The 18,313-nt window shown below is 48.6% G+C and overlaps 6 protein-coding genes across 6 annotated transcripts; 4 read left to right on the top strand and 2 right to left on the bottom strand.

The window, feature by feature from the left end:
* Positions 1-1,352: 1,352 nt before the first annotated feature.
* On the bottom strand, positions 1,353-2,723 carry EV420DRAFT_1638287 (PUA-like domain-containing protein; the record flags this gene model as incomplete). Its single annotated transcript, XM_060476815.1, has 9 exons — positions 1,353-1,841; positions 1,891-1,944; positions 1,999-2,032; positions 2,082-2,155; positions 2,204-2,277; positions 2,328-2,344; positions 2,398-2,439; positions 2,485-2,628; positions 2,677-2,723. The coding sequence occupies 9 exons, from the start codon at positions 2,721-2,723 to the stop codon at positions 1,353-1,355; spliced, it is 975 nt and encodes a 324-aa protein (XP_060335872.1).
* Positions 2,668-3,764, top strand: EV420DRAFT_1062550 (uncharacterized protein). The gene is made up of 3 exons (XM_060465581.1): positions 2,668-3,253; positions 3,302-3,518; positions 3,570-3,764. Exons 1-3 carry the CDS (start codon positions 2,876-2,878, stop codon positions 3,743-3,745), a joined length of 771 nt encoding a protein of 256 aa, XP_060335871.1. The 5' UTR covers positions 2,668-2,875; the 3' UTR covers positions 3,746-3,764.
* On the bottom strand, positions 3,752-6,878 carry EV420DRAFT_1303136 (uncharacterized protein). Its single transcript, XM_060468426.1, has 3 exons — positions 6,654-6,878; positions 6,199-6,602; positions 3,752-6,148 (listed from the first exon to the last, which is right to left on the bottom strand). Exons 1-3 carry the CDS (start codon positions 6,707-6,709, stop codon positions 3,783-3,785), a joined length of 2,826 nt encoding a protein of 941 aa, XP_060335870.1. The 5' UTR covers positions 6,710-6,878; the 3' UTR covers positions 3,752-3,782.
* Positions 6,879-6,911: 33 nt separating this feature from the next.
* EV420DRAFT_1062379 (ribosomal protein L10-domain-containing protein) lies at positions 6,912-8,428 on the top strand. Its single transcript, XM_060465580.1, has 6 exons — positions 6,912-6,987; positions 7,039-7,079; positions 7,128-7,202; positions 7,252-7,970; positions 8,021-8,152; positions 8,207-8,428. Exons 3-6 carry the CDS (start codon positions 7,136-7,138, stop codon positions 8,225-8,227), a joined length of 939 nt encoding a protein of 312 aa, XP_060335869.1. The 5' UTR covers positions 6,912-6,987; positions 7,039-7,079; positions 7,128-7,135; the 3' UTR covers positions 8,228-8,428.
* A 227-nt stretch (positions 8,429-8,655) lies between these two features.
* On the top strand, positions 8,656-10,392 carry EV420DRAFT_1476141 (glycosyltransferase family 20 protein; the record flags this gene model as incomplete). The annotated part of the gene is made up of 3 exons (XM_060469310.1): positions 8,656-9,540; positions 9,591-9,986; positions 10,042-10,392. 3 exons carry the CDS (start codon positions 8,656-8,658, stop codon positions 10,390-10,392), a joined length of 1,632 nt encoding a protein of 543 aa, XP_060335868.1.
* Positions 10,393-13,183: 2,791 nt separating this feature from the next.
* On the top strand, positions 13,184-18,240 carry EV420DRAFT_1518033 (calcium-transporting ATPase). The gene is made up of 10 exons (XM_060472038.1): positions 13,184-14,345; positions 14,396-14,533; positions 14,593-14,715; positions 14,769-15,078; positions 15,134-15,287; positions 15,344-15,423; positions 15,484-16,298; positions 16,354-17,353; positions 17,404-17,767; positions 17,824-18,240. Exons 1-10 carry the CDS (start codon positions 13,290-13,292, stop codon positions 18,035-18,037), a joined length of 4,254 nt encoding a protein of 1,417 aa, XP_060335867.1. The 5' UTR covers positions 13,184-13,289; the 3' UTR covers positions 18,038-18,240.
* The last annotated feature ends 73 nt before the right edge of the window (positions 18,241-18,313 follow it).

Genomic DNA, 18,313 nt, shown 5'->3' with positions numbered 1-18,313 from the left:
AAATGTTTATGCCACTACTAATGCCAAAACTTCAAGTGCATTCTAAGCACTAACTCAGGATTGCTATCTCAACACTTCTTGGCTCCAAAACTTCATATCATGCCAGTTATTCTTGAAATGCTTAAGCAGCTTCTTTTTTCTAGATGCCCATGGCCCAAGGGTTACCCAGCCAGTCTGAAGATTCTTGGAACTCCGTTCTTCGTGACTACCTGTCCCATCGACTTTCATCGCCTTTGACCTGTTAGAGTATCGTCTACCAAAGTGCGAGTAGCGATCCTAACACGATTTAAGTCGATAGAGTTAGTGGCTTACATAAAGGATCAAGAGTATGGTTCTGCAATTCAGTGTGCTCAAGGCTCCTACCATCATTCTGCATCAATACTTCTTTGTCATGATGGTCAGCACAGGCCATGCCAACTGAACTGAACTGAATTCATAAGTCCTAATGCCTGACATCAGTGTCTGAACTGACAACTGAGTGAACTACTGTCCTAACACCTAACAGTGGCTGAACTTATGGTTGAAATAGTACAGTATATATTCAAGTCCATGGTGATCACATGATATACATGTGATCACTATGTGATACACATGAATAGGAAATGGTCATCCAAATAAGAAACTGTTGGGATTTGGCAATCCGGCATCATGCCGAGTCTGCTTATTAAGGTAGAAGTCTTAGGAAAAGCATGGAAGATTCTAGTAAAAGTACATTTAGTATAAAAGTAGGTACTGTAGCATAGATCCTCATGCATTTGCAGAGCTCAGCCAAGCGCAATACTATTGGCTTGCTACCATGCATGTGACACTGGGAACGAACCTGATACACCATTTTCCAACAGAAACCCTATATCTCTAACAAAGACCACTACATGAACATTTATCTGCAGGTATTCTAGGGACTCAGAATTGAGGGGAAGTGTTGGGATAGCAATCCCGAGTGAGTACAAGAATGTACTTGAAGCTTCAGCATTAGTCAGTGGCTTCATCTTTGGACCGCAAAGTAGACATATAGAGTAATTCATAGTAAATTCTAGAACTAGTACAAAGTGTATTTAAGTATGACACCTCTCCTTCGAGAGGCCAATTAATTCCTTCTTTCTTACATTCTCCTCTGTCCTTCCAACAACATCAAACTTGTATGACAAGTTGCTTAGACAGCATTATATACTATATGAATACATTGTTACAAAGCACAAAATTAATCTAGCAAGAGGATGGACAAGACTAGAAATACAAGATGAAAAACAGATGAATAAATGCAAGATAGATGAATATACATAGCAAGATAAATGAACAGTGTTGTTCCAAAAACCCAAAGAAAAGGCTCAAAGTGACAGATTTACCTTGCTCTACCTTCTGGAAATACTTTGCTTGCCTTTAATCCTATCAAACAGCTCTCTTTCTGTACGTATTCGTTCCTTAACAGGGGTAGCTGGCACATTGGCATCAACCAGAGGAGGACAGGCGATAGGGGCGACTTCAGACTGTTCCAGTTTGACGCGTTTCGCGGGTTTGATATCGGCCATAATGGGCTCACGGGGTGTTCCTTCAAATTTGACACGAATCAGAGGACTGACTGGACGAGGAGGGGCGACGCGGCTTGATGAGACTATGGGTTTTGGCGTGCTTGATGATCGGCGACGCTTGAATTTGGGTCGGCTTTTCGAAGAGCTTGTGCTCAAGACAGATGTACTTCGACGCGTCGAAGAATTATCGCCCTCGGAGTCTGAGGCAGCCACATCTCCGCCATCATCATCAAGGTCTTCGTCGAAGCGGAGCAGACTGAGGATTTCGTCGGGGTCAGGTGGTTTTCCGAGATGGGCATTCCCTTCGAGGAGCTAGAGGAAACTTAGCATCCATTGAAAAGGGAGACGAATGAAGACGAACGACAAATAGAAATCGACACGTTTTGAAGCCTGTTTGGCCGCGTTGCCTCCAAGCCTAGAGGTGAAGACATGCATTAGAATTGGAGAAGGCGGCGGCGAAGATACCAACCTTGATGACTTTGTATAGACCATCATAACGGTACCTGTGTAAAGATGAGGAACGACCAATGAATGCAGAAATGACAGTGGTACCCTTCACTTGGTGCATAACGAGAGTTGTTTTGCCCTCGGATGACACGAACGGGATTTCCCGTTGTCGCCGACATCTTTACAGATATTTCAACAATGAGTCTTGGTAAAATGAGCCAACACACCTTCAAAGTCCTGTTCCCCCGTTTCCACTCCTGGTCTGCGACTTGTACAGTGTTGTAACCCTCAGTTCTTCCGCCTAGTCCAAAAATAAGTAGGGCCAATGACGTCAGGGTTGATAGCAAGTACCTGAGCCAGTATACGTGCTAGATGCGTCGTCCGTGAGCGTTAAGCACGTGGAAACGGGAAAGGGGCGCACAAGTACGTTCCATGGTCTTCGTCGTCCTCGTAGCCACCCGACCTGCGACAATCAGCGCGAGTTGTGACAAAGAAACCAGATACGTACACAACGACAGAGTACGCGCCGCCTTCTTTCGAGGTGCCAAAGATACCAGAGCGAGGAGGGTTGTGCAAGCCTGCTGCACGAACTTGTAGTCTACCGGGGAAAATTGAGCCAACTGGTACGCCTGCGATGTGTCCGTGAACTCGACTAAGAGGCAGTGGGTAAAAGCAGAACGAATAACTGCCAAAAACTCACGAGTTACGGGCAGGTATTGGGAGAGGTCCCGCAGGAAATGGAGGCATGAAAGAGAAAGGCAAAAAATGTTGACGTAAAAGGGTTGATGAGCGTGAGTGGCACGTGTATAGCTTGTATCTGACGTCGCGAGTCGCGCCCCTTCCAGACTGAGACGATTTGTTTCACTGATAATAAGAACGAATGATTCCCCACTGCCATCATGATGAACTTATACTTGAACCCACAAAATATCAGCCCCGTCCTCCTCAATGCTCAAGGTATTCTGCAGAGGTATCCTCGAGCCATTGCCTTCACCACCGCAGTCGCTCTGTCGACCCCATGGATGATAGACAACTACGCCAAGTATATGAGCCTCGGAGAGGGCGGCTTCCCATACAACCCTATCGGATGGCTCATGGCTCTCGCCGTCTGGCCATTTGGTCGCGAGACCACGTCGACGAAGCAGTACCAGCAAGACCCGAATAAAGAGACTTGGCTTGATGATATTCCGAAGCGACAGGGCGAAAGACCGACGACTGGATGGCATCCGATCCCACACAGGCAGCTCACGCAGGCGCCAGATGCTGCTATGAGAGAGGTGAGTTCTTTACTTTACCCATCGCTACCTATTCCAATATCCGTGCAGAAACTTGACAAGCTGTTCGCTAAGCTCAGTGTAGACAACTCGTCATTGGTGGAGCTGTTAACGTCGCCCCATGAGCGCCATGTCCAGGGAATGCATATCCACTCATCTATTCCGGCGCCCCACAAAGCCGCCGAGCAGTCATTGCGCGAGATTGGCCATATTCATCCACCTGACCACTCCATGCATTTCGTTCTGTCGCCCCAAGACTGCAAGCTTGGTGAGTCTGTCTCGGTTTTCTCTCGATCCTAACTCGACTGTGTTCCATCAGTTATCGAAAAAGGCTGGGGAGAGCGGCACCCACTGAGCGGAGTCAACAAGTACGTCCCATTGCCGAAAGAGTACTTGATGATCTATGGTCCTCGCAACGATGAGGAGTTGGCCGTCATTGAACGTATCCTCAAAGCTAGCATAGGCTTCATGACAAATAGTCACAATGTCGTTTGAAATCAGTGTACAAATTTCCATTCTGATACCTAAATCCTTATGTACGAATGTTACGCCCTTTTCGCACAGGCGCTCGCCGCTTTGCAACCTCCGTCTTCAAAATTCCGACCACCAACCTCGCAGCTTCCACATCGCCCCTCCGAAAGAACGCCGTAATGAACATCTTGTACATCGGCCTTACGTGCTTCTCGAATGAAATATCTGCATCCAATTCTGGAGTCGTAAACCCAATCCTCGACTCTGACGGTGTCGAAAATGGCACATCCCCCCCTCGCGGAAGCCAACGCGCATCAACCGGATAGCCCAGCCTCACCATCTCATCAAATAACATCCTTGCCGCAGCAGCATCGACCGCTGTCGTCCATCGCAGAACCGCTTTCAATATGATATTGAGCGTGACCCGGTCCTCCACAAAGCCAAAACGCTTCACAAAATAATCCCGATTAGCAACTACCTTCCGTACGAGCTGCGCATTACGCATGCGGAAACTCTGAAATGTGCGATGCAAGATCATGTTTCCCACATGAGTTCGAGCTTGTATGTCCAGGTATGGAAGTGACTGGGCGTATAAATTTCGTGCAGCGATGGGACGGTTAGCTTTTGTAAGGATATAGATAGCCAGCTTGATGCTTGCAACATCGCTGGGTGCTTCGCGTAGAGCCGAAAAGACGCCTATCGCCGTAGAGCGAGGGGGGTCTTTCAACCTAAATGAAGAGTACGATGCCATCCGTTCACGAGTATCGGTCGTTGTTGATCTTGCAATGGTCCGAGCGGCCAGGGTCCCACCACTTCGAGCAATGTTGTACACCAGCTGCTGGCGAAGTGTTTCGAGTTTCCCGACATCTATCCCCGTCTCAAGCAGTGTTGTATAAAGACGAACTGCGAGTTTGAATTGCCTCCGCCGAACCAGCAGTTGGGCAAAACCCGTAAGGAAGGTGATAGAAAAGAACCCTGGATTCGAACGATGAATACACTGAACCGCACCAAAGGCCTTCATGCTGTGTCCAGATCGACCTATCACAGTGAGGGTATGCTGTATGTGCCCTTGATTCCTTGGAATAAGGAGAGACGAATATTCCGAATCCGGCAAATGCAGGAAGTGATTGCCTATGGTACCACTAGAAGATTCAGATAGATAGTGAACACCATGTCGAAATAGGGACCGGCTGATGGCTTCTAGCAGCTGTGTACGCCGCTGACGGAGAATTCTAGTGTCGTGAAGAAAAAGTATGGAACGTTCCGGCTGAATGGGAGCCATCAGGAACCCGAGTGTGCATACAATGCTGGGAGCCAATGCAATCCCTGCTTCTTGAGAATGGAGATACAATGCAAAAACGCTGTGTGTGTCTGCGGTCATGATCATCCGAAAAATTACTCCCAGCACATCACTCGTATTCGGTCCATCGCATGCCATACTGAGGACGCGCAGAGCGTCATCCCACCTAGGGCTGATGCACCGGAAGTAGCACACCACAAACTCCGCCGCTAAAGAGATAATCTGAGTCTTTTCAGCTCTAGTATGGTCCTTCCGTATCGTCCATAGGTCCTCAGACAAGATGTAGCGGCGACATATATCTACGAGGCTTCGGTCGGATGTGTGAACGCCTAGTCGAAGAAAGGATGCCACAACTGCCCGTTCAACGAACTGCGGCCGAAGGCTGTCCTGAGCAGACAACTGCCAGGCCCTCCACAAACTACGCAGTACGGTCTGCAGGGTTGGGGGGGATGACGATTCTCCATCTTTGACAAGCCTTTCCAGAGAAGCCAACACAAGCACTGTGCACCAACCCAACGCCAGATGGTCGTGTTTCTCCGTCAGGGAAGTCAAACACTGGTCGAGTGTCCCTGATGACATGGATGAGTAGAGAAGGAATAGTTTTAATTGCCGCCATCTCCATGAAGCATTGCTTTGAGGGTTAAAAACATCATACGCCTGGGCTCTAACCCATTGCTGAACGGAAAGCGGAAGTGACACGTAGAAATGGGGGAGAAATGCCATCCCAAACCCTGCGGCGAGGTGCTCAACATCGATCGCTGCTGGACCATAACTTTTAGAATGGGCATCGAGGGAACGAGTTGCACCCAGGGTTGGTACACGCTTCAGATGTGAATTGGCCCCTTTGAACTGATTCAATCGAGTCCAAAGCATGCTGAGAACATGCTCTCCGGCTGCGTCAGGGACATCTTGGCTGAGAACTATTGGCCAGATGAACTCTATGATCTCGGATGCTGGATTAGAAGATGCTTCGAAGATGGAGGATACATGGTGAAGCACTTCAGCCGCAGATTGTGAGGTTCCGAGTGACATGAGAATCCTGTAATAAGCGAGATGCAGGTTGACATCGATGGGTGACATTCGGAGATATTCATAGTGCTGTCTTGCAAGTCGAAGAAACGTTGGATCTACGTGTCGACAGTTAGCAAAAGAATAAGGACACGACGAAAGATGCTACCTGTCGAGGAAGACGCGACCAATCCCCAGAGTGCCCAACATCGATCCTCTTCACCAAGCTCATACCCCAGCGCCTCCGTATCCGACGCAACCTCGCGCACAAAAGCCCAATATATACTTGAAGATGTTCCCTGCTCAGAATGCCCATCCGAATCTGTAGCAAGCTCTCCGTACAAACGTAGAAGTCTACTGAGCTGGTTGTGGCTCAGAGAGGAAACTTGATGTGCTTGTTTAACTTCACGATAGAGCGAAAGCAGAGTGGCACCAGACACAGGAGGTGGTGACCCATTATCCGACATTAGATGCGCGCTGAGTGTCGAAAGAGAATAATTCCGCTCCGGAAGGGCGCGACGCGAGCTGGCTATAGTCACATTACCGTGACGCGCTCTGTACGCAATATAGCGACTAAAAGGGAGTCAAAAAGACTGTGCCGACCAGCAAGAAAGCAGTATATACCGAAGAGTGCCGCAGCCGTCCAAATTTCGGGCTGTCGACTGGACCCATCTCAACATTCCATTGCATGTGAGACGATGCTGGCGCGAGATATAGTAACGGCGACAACGCTTATCTGCAAGTGAATGCGTCCCTGCGGCTGGAAGAGCCTTGCCGTCGAGCACGGCGGCAGATAACGACTAGTAGGACTTCGTTGTCGTTAGTCGAAGGGAAACGGGAAATGCCGGGAACCCTCAAACCTTATTCACAATTCCCACGGTAGGCATACACAGAAAGGAAACCGGCTGTATTACTTTTCTCACTTTAGTCGTCTTGAAAAATCCATTGGCACTCCGTGGTGAGTATTATTGACTCCTTTTGCTGAAGTTGTTGCTGACGACAAGCAGAGACCAATAGGGAGGCACTATCTCTGTATAATTCCAGCACATTGTATGTTTCGTTGATATGTATACGACGCCTTTTCTCATCGGTCTGCAGAAAACAAAATGGGAGCTTCTCGCGCTGACAAAGAGTTATACTTCCAAAAACTCAAGGAACTCTTGGCCAAGTACCGTACGTCTTTGCCGGTACTCATTTATACAACGGACTGACAGTTACACAGCGTCGATTTTCCTTGTCAACGTTGACAATGTCGGTTCCAACCAGATGCATCAGATTCGTGTCTCTCTCCGTGGCAAGGGTGTCGTTTTGATGGGCAAGAACACCATGGTCCGACGTGCTCTCCGTTCCATTCTCTCCGAGTACCCCCAGTTCGAACGTCTCCTTCCCCACATCAAGGGTAACATTGGTTTCGTCTTCACCGCTGGAGATCTCAAGGATGTTCGCGACCTTATCGTCGCTAACAAGGTCGCTGCCCCCGCTCGTGCTGGTGCCTTTGCCCCTAAGGACGTCACTGTCCCTGCTGGTAACACCGGTATGGAACCCGGAAAGACATCTTTCTTCCAAGCTCTTGGTATCCCTACCAAGATTGCCCGTGGTACGATTGAAATCGTCTCCGACGTCAAGGTCGTGCAAGCTGGTACTCGTGTGGGAACTTCGGAGGCAACCCTGTTGAACATGCTTAATATTTCCCCCTTCACCTATGGAATGACAGTTGTCCAGATCTTCGACTCTGGAAACTCGTTCTCGCCTGACGTTCTGGATGTTGATGAGCAGGAGCTCGTGGACAGGTTCTTGAGCGGTATCAAGACCATCGCGGCTATTTCCCTTGCTCTCAACTACCCTACCATCGTATCTGTGGTTCACTCGCTTGTCAACGCCTACAAGAATGTCCTTGCCGTTTCATTGGCTACCGAGTATACATTTGATGGATCTGAGAAGGTTTGTTTTTCGATCCGTACGCTTTTTTTCATATACTGATTTCGTTCTAGGTCAAGGAGTACCTTGCCAACCCCGAGGCATTTGCCGTTGCTGCTGCTCCTGCTGCTTCCGAGGCTGCTCCTGCTGCCGTTGCTGTTGAGGAGAAGGAGCCAGAGAAGGAAGAAGAATCTGACGATGACATGGTAAGAATTGATCCTCGTGTGGTGACGATTGTATCTGACGAACGTTTGTTACAGGGCTTCGGTCTGTTCGATTAGATATATTCGTGCTCACTCATGTATCGTAATCTTTACTGGAATACCATACGTATACTGTATTGCTTGAATTTGTATCCGGAAAATAATCGGCATTGACGGTCCGGCAGTCCCCGACGTCTCATGTCATCGTCATACATGACGGTCGCCTTTGCTTTTCATTACGTCCTCTACAGTATATAATACGCAGCCAAGGTTGCCTAATTTCCTCCTTTTCCCGTTATCTCTTCTCTATTTTCGCGACGGAATAATACGAAATTTTCAGTATTTCGCACAGAAGCCGGCGTCGAAAACACGTTCTTCGTCCAGGACCAAATCCGATAATTTCCTGATCTGGCGTTTTGTTGGGAATCTTGGGCGTGTCCAGCCGAGTACATCCAGAGTATATAACGGCCCGGTATCCCATGTCCAGCTCTCCCATCGACCCAGCCATGGAGGGCGGCCACCTCATCGTCGTATCCAACCGTCTCCCTATCACTATCACCAAGGATGCTGCAGGCGAGTATCACTTCAAAATGTCCTCTGGTGGTCTCGTTTCTGCACTTTCTGGCTTCAAAAAGTCGCTCAACTTCACCTGGATTGGTTGGCCAGGATTCTTCATTCCCGTTCGCGACCGTGCCCACGTCGACAAGCGCCTGATGGAAGAGTACTCTTGCCAGGCCGTATACCTCGACGATGACGTTGCGGACCGTCATTACAACGGCTTTTCCAACTCCATTCTATGGCCTTTGTTCCATTACCACCCCGGCGAGATGAACTTTGACGAGGAGAACTGGTTGGCGTACAGGCAGGCAAATCTGCAGTTTGCAGAGGCTGTCAAGATGCAACTCACTCCGGGATCGATGGTGTGGGTGCAAGACTACCATCTCATGCTCCTTCCCATGCTCCTACGTGGTCTGATTAACGGCGCGCAGACAGAAAGCCATTATACCCAGAAGGAGCTGTCTAAGATTGCTGAGGGCATTGAAGGCGAGGATGTTACGGTGACCAAAGCAGAAACCGTTCCAGGAATCAAAATCGGTTTCTTTTTACATACGCCGTTCCCAAGCAGCGAGATATACAGGCAAGTTTCGTTCTCTCATCTGATGCGCTCGCTTATAGTTTTTAGAATTCTCCCGGTCCGACGCGAAATCCTTCTCGGAATTCTTTACTGCGACCTCATCGGCTTCCATACATACGACTATGCCCGGCACTTTCTCTCCTCATGCACCCGTATCCTTGGTCTTCCCACTATGCCTAATGGAGTCGAGTTCGAAGGCCGACTAGCCCATGTCGGCACATTTCCCATCGGCATCGAGCCCGCGTCTTTCATAGATGTGAGTAACCTGCTTCAGCATACAGCCCACTGTCCTAACGAATACTCCAGAACCTCAAGAAAGAATCTGTCAAATCCCGAATTGGTCAACTAGAACAGCGGTTTGGCGGTGTCAAGGTTATTGTGGGCGTCGATCGGCTTGACTATATCAAAGGCGTACCGCAAAAGCTCCATGGCTTAGAGTTGTTTCTGACACAGCATCCAGAGTGGATTGGCAAAGTGGTTCTCGTTCAGCTAGCGGTCCCATCGAGGCAGGACGTGGAGGAGTATCAGAATCTACGATCGACGGTTAACGAACTCGTTGGAAGGATCAATGGCCGCTTTGGGACTGTCGAGTTCATGCCCATTCATTTCATGCACAAGAGTTTGCCGTTCGACGAGCTATGCGCGCTGTATGCGGTCAGTGACGTGTGCCTGGTATCCAGTACAAGGGACGGGATGAATCTGGTCCGTACTTCCCCTGTCTTTTGTGAGGCAGTTCCTCATAGCTTTTTTTTTTAAGGTATCATATGAGTACATCGCCTGTCAGCAAGCAAGACAAGGAGTCATGATCCTTTCGGAGTTCGCTGGTGCTGCGCAGAGTCTGAACGGGTCAATTGTTATCAATCCGTGGGATTCGCAGCAGGTCGCTGACGCGATTCATGAGGCTGTTACCATGGATGCGGGTGTCCGGGCGGAAAACCATCGCAAGCTGTTCAAGTATGTGAACAAGTACAGTGCATCGTTTTGGGGGAGTAGTTTTATCAAGGAGATGAGCAAGATTAAGCTCGAAGACGATGTTGAGACGGTTCAGAAGATTGAGGATGGGGTCATAAAGGATGGATTAGTTACGCCGAACGGGAACGGAGCCTGAAAGTCTAGAGGTAATTCTGATATGGGACTCGGATACAAACACGTCATTATGGTATACTTATTGAAATTGACTCGTATGTAGAGACGAGTGTGGAATGATAGGATTCATGTACTTGTAACGGTGTCCTGACTGCTGGTTACACACACGACAGCTCAAATTTTTCAGGAATGCTATAGAACCTTCCGTGTACTAGTATCGCTAATCAAGGATAAAGCGATGGTTATTGCAAGCATCCTAGGTTTCATGGTATGGCGATCCGTGTTGATAGGTGTTGCTTGTACGTCCCAATACGACGAACCGGTCGAACAATGTCGCCGCGAACAATGGGGAAGCTCAACTAATCATTTCTCAAATCTTTCGACAGTTTGAATAACTTGCGCTCATGCTTCTTCGGCCAATATCGATTCATAACTATCCTACTTGACTTATTGCGTGATTCAGTAGCGTGATCATTCCTGCTGTTGAGTGTATTTATAAAAGCTGTTAAGGCTAACTTCGCAAGGTTGCAGTCAAACCTGAGACTGAAACGACACTATAGGAAATTAGTCTCACACTCAATAAGAAGAATTCAGTAATATTATTTCTGGTTATACTAGTACTTACTAACAAAGTTCAGCGGGGGAAAGGTCCGCCTCAGGTTGTATTCAGCCATTCTTCAGGCCTAGGCCCAAACCCAAGGTGGAGATGTTTTTAAAGCTTTAAACCTCTACTCCGTATATTCTCACTGCAGATCTGAAATGATACGACCCGTTAGGATTCTCGAGTGCTGTTACTTGCAAGTTATGAAGCTGCGAGCAGTCGTACTTATCCTGACGTTATGCCGGCCGCCGATCATGATGCGTCAGTGCTTGACGTCATAGTCTGGGAATGACCCTGTATACATGAGTCATACCAGGGTTCGCGAAACGCGAGCCGTTTGAAAAGGGGAAAGACTGAGGGTCTGAGGGTCTGAGGGTACACTCGGAGTCGGACTCGGTTGAGAGCTATTTATCCTTCTTTTTTTCTCAGAGCCCTGGAACGGTGATTTCCCTAATTACCTTTCTTTGGAATGGACGCGCGGAACAAGCCTGGAAAAAGCCGTGTTTTTTTTAGTGATGGTTATTATTATCTCGATTCTCGATTCTCTCGGAGTCCAGTTTTTTTCTCAAGGTTTATTGGCCCGACCATAGAGGTGTGTTCTGTGGGCGTGTTCGGCGTGAATAAAACCGAAGAAATGCGGCCCTGCGGGCCATTTTTTAAAGCCAGCTGATTGATCTTTGACAAAAGGTTGTGCAGTGTAGGCAAGTTACGTATGGAAAAAAGCTGCGATACAAATATTAACTCTGCCCGCGTTGTTTATACGGTTTATCAGGCTCGACGAACCGAGCTTCGCTCTGGTCGGAACGCGCTTCGGGGTTTCTTTTTCGCGGACGCAGTTTCACGCAAAGGGGATGTCAGCGTTAAATTTAATGTCCGATAATGGTGTGGTGATCTTTCTCCGCCTACACGACCTTAACAAAACTACCATCGAGTTTAAGAGTAATATGCCTCGATTCGCTTAAAGTTACTGATGCTCCTCTATATACTTGGTGTGGCTCGTGGAGTTGTGGCGAACAAATCCAGATGATGTGGCGGGTAGTGGCGGCTGCACCAGAACCCTACTAGAACCAACTACCCACTGGCTTGGTTGAAATGAAACCACGTGTTCCACACAGCCTTCAGGAAGATTGAAGCCCGTGGTCACATAATAATGTGGTACACGCATGGAGAGCTGACCAAAGCAGACACTATCATGCAATTGGGCATAGATACCAAGCTTGAGAAGGGAGACTAAGTCTGTAATAGAAACGAGGCTATGCGCAGGCTTGGAAGGCTAGAAAGTTCAAAGGAGAACTTGCGTACCCTGTGGGACAAGAAATTTGGAACTGACAGATTGGCTTGGGTCGCTTCGCGGGATCGGCGGAGCCTGTGGTTTGACTCGAAAGGAAGGATGTTATGCAGAGAATTTTGGGCGCCATCGGCCGATTGCAAAAATGTGACAAGATGTCTGCTTATAGGAGACGGTGACGTGGTCGGAGAATTCAGAAGTAGTCAATACAGTAGAGAATACTGCACCGTGTTCCGCGAGGCAGTGCAGGTCCTGATGGATTTGGGGAACTTCTAACTTGAGCTGAGCTTCCAAGAATAATGCGGGAGGCCGACACATATAGCACAATTCGCGCTACAGTGGGATATAAAATTGGAGAAGAGGACACAAGACGTGAAGGTGGTGCAGTGGTGCCAGATTTCTGGATTTCTGGCTACTGATGGTTTTCAGATCCAGACAGCTCGGCGGTGACAATATACTGACGAAATGGGGCTCCGTGGCCCCAACATGGAGTCAACATAACAACTGAAAACAGCAAAGGCAGCGCCAGTCAGATGAATGCGTAGCCGCAGATACAGCAGTACTTCCAATACACTCATGAAGAGGGGTTGTCGCCAAATGCAGAGATACTACCAAGCAACAAAACCGCAGTGATCACTGAAAAAAAAAAGTCTGATCCGGAGGCCGTTCCGTAAAGGCTTGGCTGCCGACAAAAAAATCTGAAAATTCCAAGGAAGACAGGCTTTCGATACCTAGGAGCGTCGTAGATAGACCATCAGCGCTACAGGGCGCGAGTTGTGATAGACGCCGTCCAACCGCCAGGGCGCTTGATTAGTATACTTTACAAGTAGCAAGGTGTGAGTACTTGAGTTCCAAACTTGGGATATATATCACGGGCCGGAGAATATGTTGAAGGCAGTGCGCCAAGGCTTCCAGAATATATCTTTTAGACGACCTCAACAGCACACCACGACCTCTCTCCCGTCCCTTCGCATCCTCCCACAACGCATGAGTACTGTCATTTTCTGCTCTTATAGTCGAACAACACATCATGGAACCTCATAATCATTCAATAAGTCCTGCAATCATCATCGAGGATGCTACTTTTTCAGGCGATGGAGCCAGCAACGAGGCAGCCGTTTCCACACCCCTTACTCCTACCGATGCTGGCAATGAAAGTCTGCTGTCTCCGCTACATATACCCAGGCAAACGCGTAATTCCGTCGAGATTCATTCCCCAGGGACTCCTTCAGACATGTCCGACGCATCATCTGTACCACCATCACCCACTCTTTCCAGTTCTTCCGGTCCTTACCCTACAACGCTCGCTTTACGGGATAATCAGCCCGAAGTTCGTTTTAATACCAACCTTCTTTCGCCGGACTCGCCTATACACAATCGCAAGGCTAGTGTTGGAACTCTGACTAGCTCGAATGAAGGAACAGTCGTGGAAGAGCATCGCAGTGAAAAGTCTGGTTCTGGTTCTGATACACACAGTTACACGCAGTACGACGCGTCGCGTTCACCTTCTCGTGAACGAACGGAAAGCGCACCACCTGAGAAGGAGGTCGAGGTGCAGAAGGAGGAGGGGAAAGATCAGTCAAAGGAGAAAAAGAAGAAGAAAATAAGAAAAGACGACGAGAAGGAGGAAGAGATAACCGGTCACCGAGCAGAACTAGAGCAGGACGCCAACTTCGACCCTACACCGTTCCGTTTCAAGCCCTACGAGCTTGCTCACATGCTCGACCCCAAGAACCTAGACACTGTGGAGGACATGGGTGGAACATCTGGTCTACTGCGTGGTCTCGGCTCTGATAGCATGCATGGGCTCGGCTCAGGCGCAGGGCATGGTGATGGTGATGGTCGACCTGGCGCGGGAGAGGGTGCTTCCCAACGACACGACCCTGAAAAGGAGGTGCCTGCTATCACCCTCACAGAGCCTGGGGGAGATGTTCATTCTACTCATGCATCTGATATTTCCAATGAAGCTGCGTTCGCGACATCGTTAGAAGAACGTCGACGCGTTTATGGGCCCAATGTATTGCCCGAGCGTCGTAGTAAGACCTTGCTGCAGCTCATGTGGACCGCTCTCAAGGATAAAGTTTTGGTATGTCCCTCTCTTGGGCGTTGAACATATATTGACCCTTTTCAATGAAGATCTTACTATCTATTGCTGCTGTTGTTTCTCTTGCTCTCGGGTTCTTTCAAGATTTTGGTGTTGCTCGAGATCCCAGCGACGGTCCTCCAGTGGATTGGGTGGAAGGAGTTGCTATTATGGTTGCAATCATCATTGTCGTAAGCATATGTCATCTTTATCGTTCTCGCACAGCTTTTCTGACATCGTGGGACAAAAGGTGGTAGTTGGCTCTTTAAATGACTGGCAGAAGGAACGCCAATTCAAAACTTTGAATGAACGAAAGGAGGAACGTGGAGTTAAGGTCATTCGTGACGGCGTTGAGAAAGTTATCGATGTCAAAGTATGTAGTCAGCAGACGTATTTGCTGTGTCGGTCGACTCACGGTACTTTCAGGAGGTTGTTGTCGGTGATATCGCGTTGCTGGAGCCGGGCGAGATTGTTCCCTGCGATGGTGTGTTCCTTGGAGGACACAATGTCAGATGCGACGAGTCTTGCACAACAGGGGAATCAGACGCCTTCAAGAAGGCCACCTTTGAAGAATGCAAGTCTATGCTTCACAGACGACGAGAAAAGGAGGGTCGCACAGCAGATCTGGCACATACAGATTGTTTCATCGTTAGCGGTTCCAAGGTATTGGAAGGTGTCGGCAAGTACGTTGTTGTTGCTGTTGGAACTAAAAGTTTCAACGGAAGAATTATGATGGGTACGTACGCTCGTGATTTCAATATTCGGGCTAACCTCGTTTCCGGTTTTATCAGCGTTGCGAGGCGGTGGGGAGAATACGCCTCTTCAGCTCAAGCTGAACTTTCTAGCCGAACTCATTGCCAAAGTTGGCAGTCTGGCGGGGCTGATACTATTTACTGCCCTAATGATTCGGTTTTTTGTGCAATTGGGTTCTGGCGATCCTGTCCGGTTTGTACAACCCGCTTTTTTATGGTCTATATGATGTTGACTGAAACTTCGGGCAGCTCGGCGAACGAAAAGGGGATTGCTTTCGTGAATATCCTCATTATCTCTGTAACGCTGATTGTAGTTGCTGTCCCAGAAGGTGTGTCTTGATTAAAACCGCGGGATATTTTACCGACTAATGATTCCGTTTTTGTTACAGGTCTGCCGCTAGCGGTGACACTCGCACTGGCTTTTGCGACGAAACGAATGACTTACGAAAACTTATTGGTACGAGTCCTGGGGTCTTGCGAGACCATGGCAAACGCATCGGTCGTTTGTACGGATAAGACAGGCACCCTCACCCAAAACGTGATGACTGTTGTTGCTGGGTCTGTCGGTGTCCACGCCAAGTTTGTTCGCCAGCTAGAGGAGAATCAAACACGCACGAATGTCGGCGAGGAAGAGCCCGGTCACCGCAAACACCCTAACGATTTTTCTATCGATCAGTCGCAACTGAATGATGCTATGACACCTGCATTACGTTCCCTTTTTAACGAAGCTATCGCGGTAAATTCCACTGCTTTCCAGGATACCGATCCAGAATCTGGGGAGGTGATCTTCGTTGGTAGCAAGACGGAGACAGCTCTCCTCAAGTTTGCTCGGGAGTTGGGTTGGGCGGATTTCAAAAAGACGCGAGACAGCTCGGACATCGTCCAGATGATTCCCTTTTCTAGTGAGCGCAAGGCGATGGGAGTGGTCGTCAAATTGGGAGAGAAGAAGTGGCGCTTTTATGTTAAAGGCGCGAGTGAGATCTTGTCGAGGAAGTGTACCCATAACGTCGTCGTGCAGAAGCCTGGGAACTCCAGTCCCCAGCGGGACGACGTTGAGGTTACACAGATTGATGACCACTCAGCCAATAACATTGCTCGCACCATCATTTTCTACGCCAACCAGACTCTGCGAACGATCGCCTTGTGCTATAGGGACTTTGACGTTTGGCCGCCTCCCGATGCTGTTCACGATGAACAGAACGAGGTGAATTGGCCTCACCTCGTACAATGACGTCTGTGACTAATGTCGTAAATTATAGGTCGAATACGCCTCCCTCGCACAAGATCTAACCCTAATCGGTATCACGGGTATTGAAGATCCGCTTCGTGAAGGTGTTCGCGACGCCGTCGCCAAATGTCACAAAGCCGGCGTTACGGTCAAGATGTGCACTGGAGACAACGTCCTTACTGCTCGTTCAATTGCGTCACAATGTGGGATTTATACAAGCGGTGGTATAATCATGGAAGGACCCATTTTCCGCAAGCTCGACCGCAATGACATGCTCGAGATTGTCCCTCGCCTTCAAGTATTGGCGCGTTCTTCTCCGGAGGACAAGAAACTCCTCGTTGAGACCCTCAAGTCGTTGGGAGAAATTGTCGGTGTCACTGGTGATGGGACTAACGATGGACCTGCACTGAAGACTGCACATGTCGGATTCTCTATGGGCATTGCAGGGACAGAAGTTGCGAAAGAGGCATCAGACATCATTCTCATGGACGATAACTTTTCGTCGATTGTGAAGGCTATCATTTGGGGACGTTGTGTTAATGATGCTGTCCGGAAATTCTTGCAGTTCCAGATATCTACCAACATAACGGCTGTCGTCATCACTTTTGTGACGGCTGTTGCATCTACTGACGAGGAGCCTGTTCTTACGGCTGTTCAGCTGCTATGGATCAATATCATTATGGACACATTCGCTGCACTAGCTCTTGCTACGGATCCCGCGACAGAAAACCTGCTTGATCGTAAGCCAGATAAGAAGACGGCGCCGTTGTTTTCTGCGGACATGTACAAAATGATCTTGTTCCAGTCGATCTATCAAATCATCATCTCGCTAATCTTCCACTTCCTTGGTCTCACAATTCTTGGACTGGATGCGTCTGATCACAACAACACTGTTGTGCAGACTTTGGTATTCAACGCATTCGTCTTCGCACAAATCTTCAACTCGGTCAATTGCCGACGATTGGACAGGAAGCTCAATATATTCGAGGGAATCACGAAGAACTACTATTTCATGGGTATCACGTTTATCGGTAAGCCAATCTGGTCATTTTTAGAAGGTTCTAATGTCTCTTTGGAACAGAGGTTGGTGTACAAATACTTATCGTCTTTGTTGGAGGTGCTGCGTTCCAGGTCACCCGTGTGGGTGGTCGGGAATGGGGTATCTCCCTGGCTTTGGGCGTCGTTTCGATACCACTGGGTGTGGCAGTTCGGTTAATGCCCACCAAACCGTTCGAGAAAGTCTTCAAGAAACTGGGACTCCTTGGGCGAAGCGAGGTTCTCCCAACCAAGAATGCTGACAATGAAGGATGGACCGGTGCAATTACTGTCGTTAGAGACAATCTCGGAACGTTCGCGAATCTGAGAGGTGGCCGAGTTCGTTCGTCTTCGTTCGTGGTCAAGAGTCGCCGGGCAACTTTGTCAGATGACCAAGGACCCATGCGATTGTTAGTATTCTCATTTTGCATGAATTAGATTTAACTGACGACATTTGGCTTTTTAGATCATCACTCCTCACAATGGCCCCGACTATGATGGCAGGAGCTGTCGCTGCTGGTCACAGCTACATCAAGCCTGGTAATCTGTCGGATCCTGCACACAATGATCCATCTGTGTCATCCGCCGCGCTATGGGAAGGAAAACTTCAATTACATCCAGATACCCCGAAAGACGATCCCACATACAGGAAATTTGGCGGTGAGCAGAATATGGTGTGATTACTCGCTTGTCTCTTCCCTAATCTGCTTTCTTCACTTATTTGCCTTCACATATCAACCACATACTATGTAGCATACTCATCGTCACATCGCTAGTTACTAGAATTATCAATACACGGTCTACATTAATGCATTTGTCCGAGTGAGGCCGGAAGCGTACGTGGTTGATCGACGATGACTCTAAATCGAGTCAAAATGCCCACGGCTTAGCTAAGACGGGCGACACTTCTTTCGAGGTAACCATCATCACCACCACCTTCCTGCCTGTGCTGTCGC

This window comes from Desarmillaria tabescens (assembly GCF_030435595.1).
Source record: "Desarmillaria tabescens strain CCBAS 213 chromosome Unknown EV420scaffold_6, whole genome shotgun sequence".
Taxonomy (NCBI): domain Eukaryota; kingdom Fungi; phylum Basidiomycota; class Agaricomycetes; order Agaricales; family Physalacriaceae; genus Desarmillaria; species Desarmillaria tabescens.
Note: the sequence above shows the minus strand (reverse complement) of the source record. Positions and strands in the feature narration are given on the sequence as shown.

What these genes read in the sequence shown, in the direction of transcription:
- EV420DRAFT_1062550 (XM_060465581.1), top strand. Translation starts at nt 2,876, where the DNA reads ATGATGAACTTATACTTGAACCCACAAAATATCAGCCCCGTCCTCCTC. An exon ending in CAGATGCTGCTATGAGAGAG is followed by an intron (nt 3,254 to 3,301) that starts GTGAGTTCTTTA and finishes ATATCCGTGCAG; the next exon opens with AAACTTGACAAGCTGTTCGC. An exon ending in GCCCCAAGACTGCAAGCTTG is followed by an intron (nt 3,519 to 3,569) that starts GTGAGTCTGTCT and finishes GTGTTCCATCAG; the next exon opens with TTATCGAAAAAGGCTGGGGA.
- EV420DRAFT_1303136 (XM_060468426.1), bottom strand. Translation starts at nt 6,709, where the DNA reads ATGTTGAGATGGGTCCAGTCGACAGCCCGAAATTTGGACGGCTGCGGC. An exon ending in GACGGCTGCGGCACTCTTCG is followed by an intron (nt 6,603 to 6,653) that starts GTATATACTGCT and finishes ACTCCCTTTTAG; the next exon opens with TCGCTATATTGCGTACAGAG. An exon ending in GGTCGCGTCTTCCTCGACAG is followed by an intron (nt 6,149 to 6,198) that starts GTAGCATCTTTC and finishes GTCGACACGTAG; the next exon opens with ATCCAACGTTTCTTCGACTT.
- EV420DRAFT_1062379 (XM_060465580.1), top strand. Translation starts at nt 7,136, where the DNA reads ATGGGAGCTTCTCGCGCTGACAAAGAGTTATACTTCCAAAAACTCAAG. An exon ending in GGAACTCTTGGCCAAGTACC is followed by an intron (nt 7,203 to 7,251) that starts GTACGTCTTTGC and finishes ACAGTTACACAG; the next exon opens with CGTCGATTTTCCTTGTCAAC. An exon ending in CATTTGATGGATCTGAGAAG is followed by an intron (nt 7,971 to 8,020) that starts GTTTGTTTTTCG and finishes ATTTCGTTCTAG; the next exon opens with GTCAAGGAGTACCTTGCCAA.
- EV420DRAFT_1518033 (XM_060472038.1), top strand. Translation starts at nt 13,290, where the DNA reads ATGGAACCTCATAATCATTCAATAAGTCCTGCAATCATCATCGAGGAT. An exon ending in AGAAAGTTATCGATGTCAAA is followed by an intron (nt 14,716 to 14,768) that starts GTATGTAGTCAG and finishes CGGTACTTTCAG; the next exon opens with GAGGTTGTTGTCGGTGATAT. An exon ending in GACCAAGGACCCATGCGATT is followed by an intron (nt 17,768 to 17,823) that starts GTTAGTATTCTC and finishes TTGGCTTTTTAG; the next exon opens with ATCATCACTCCTCACAATGG.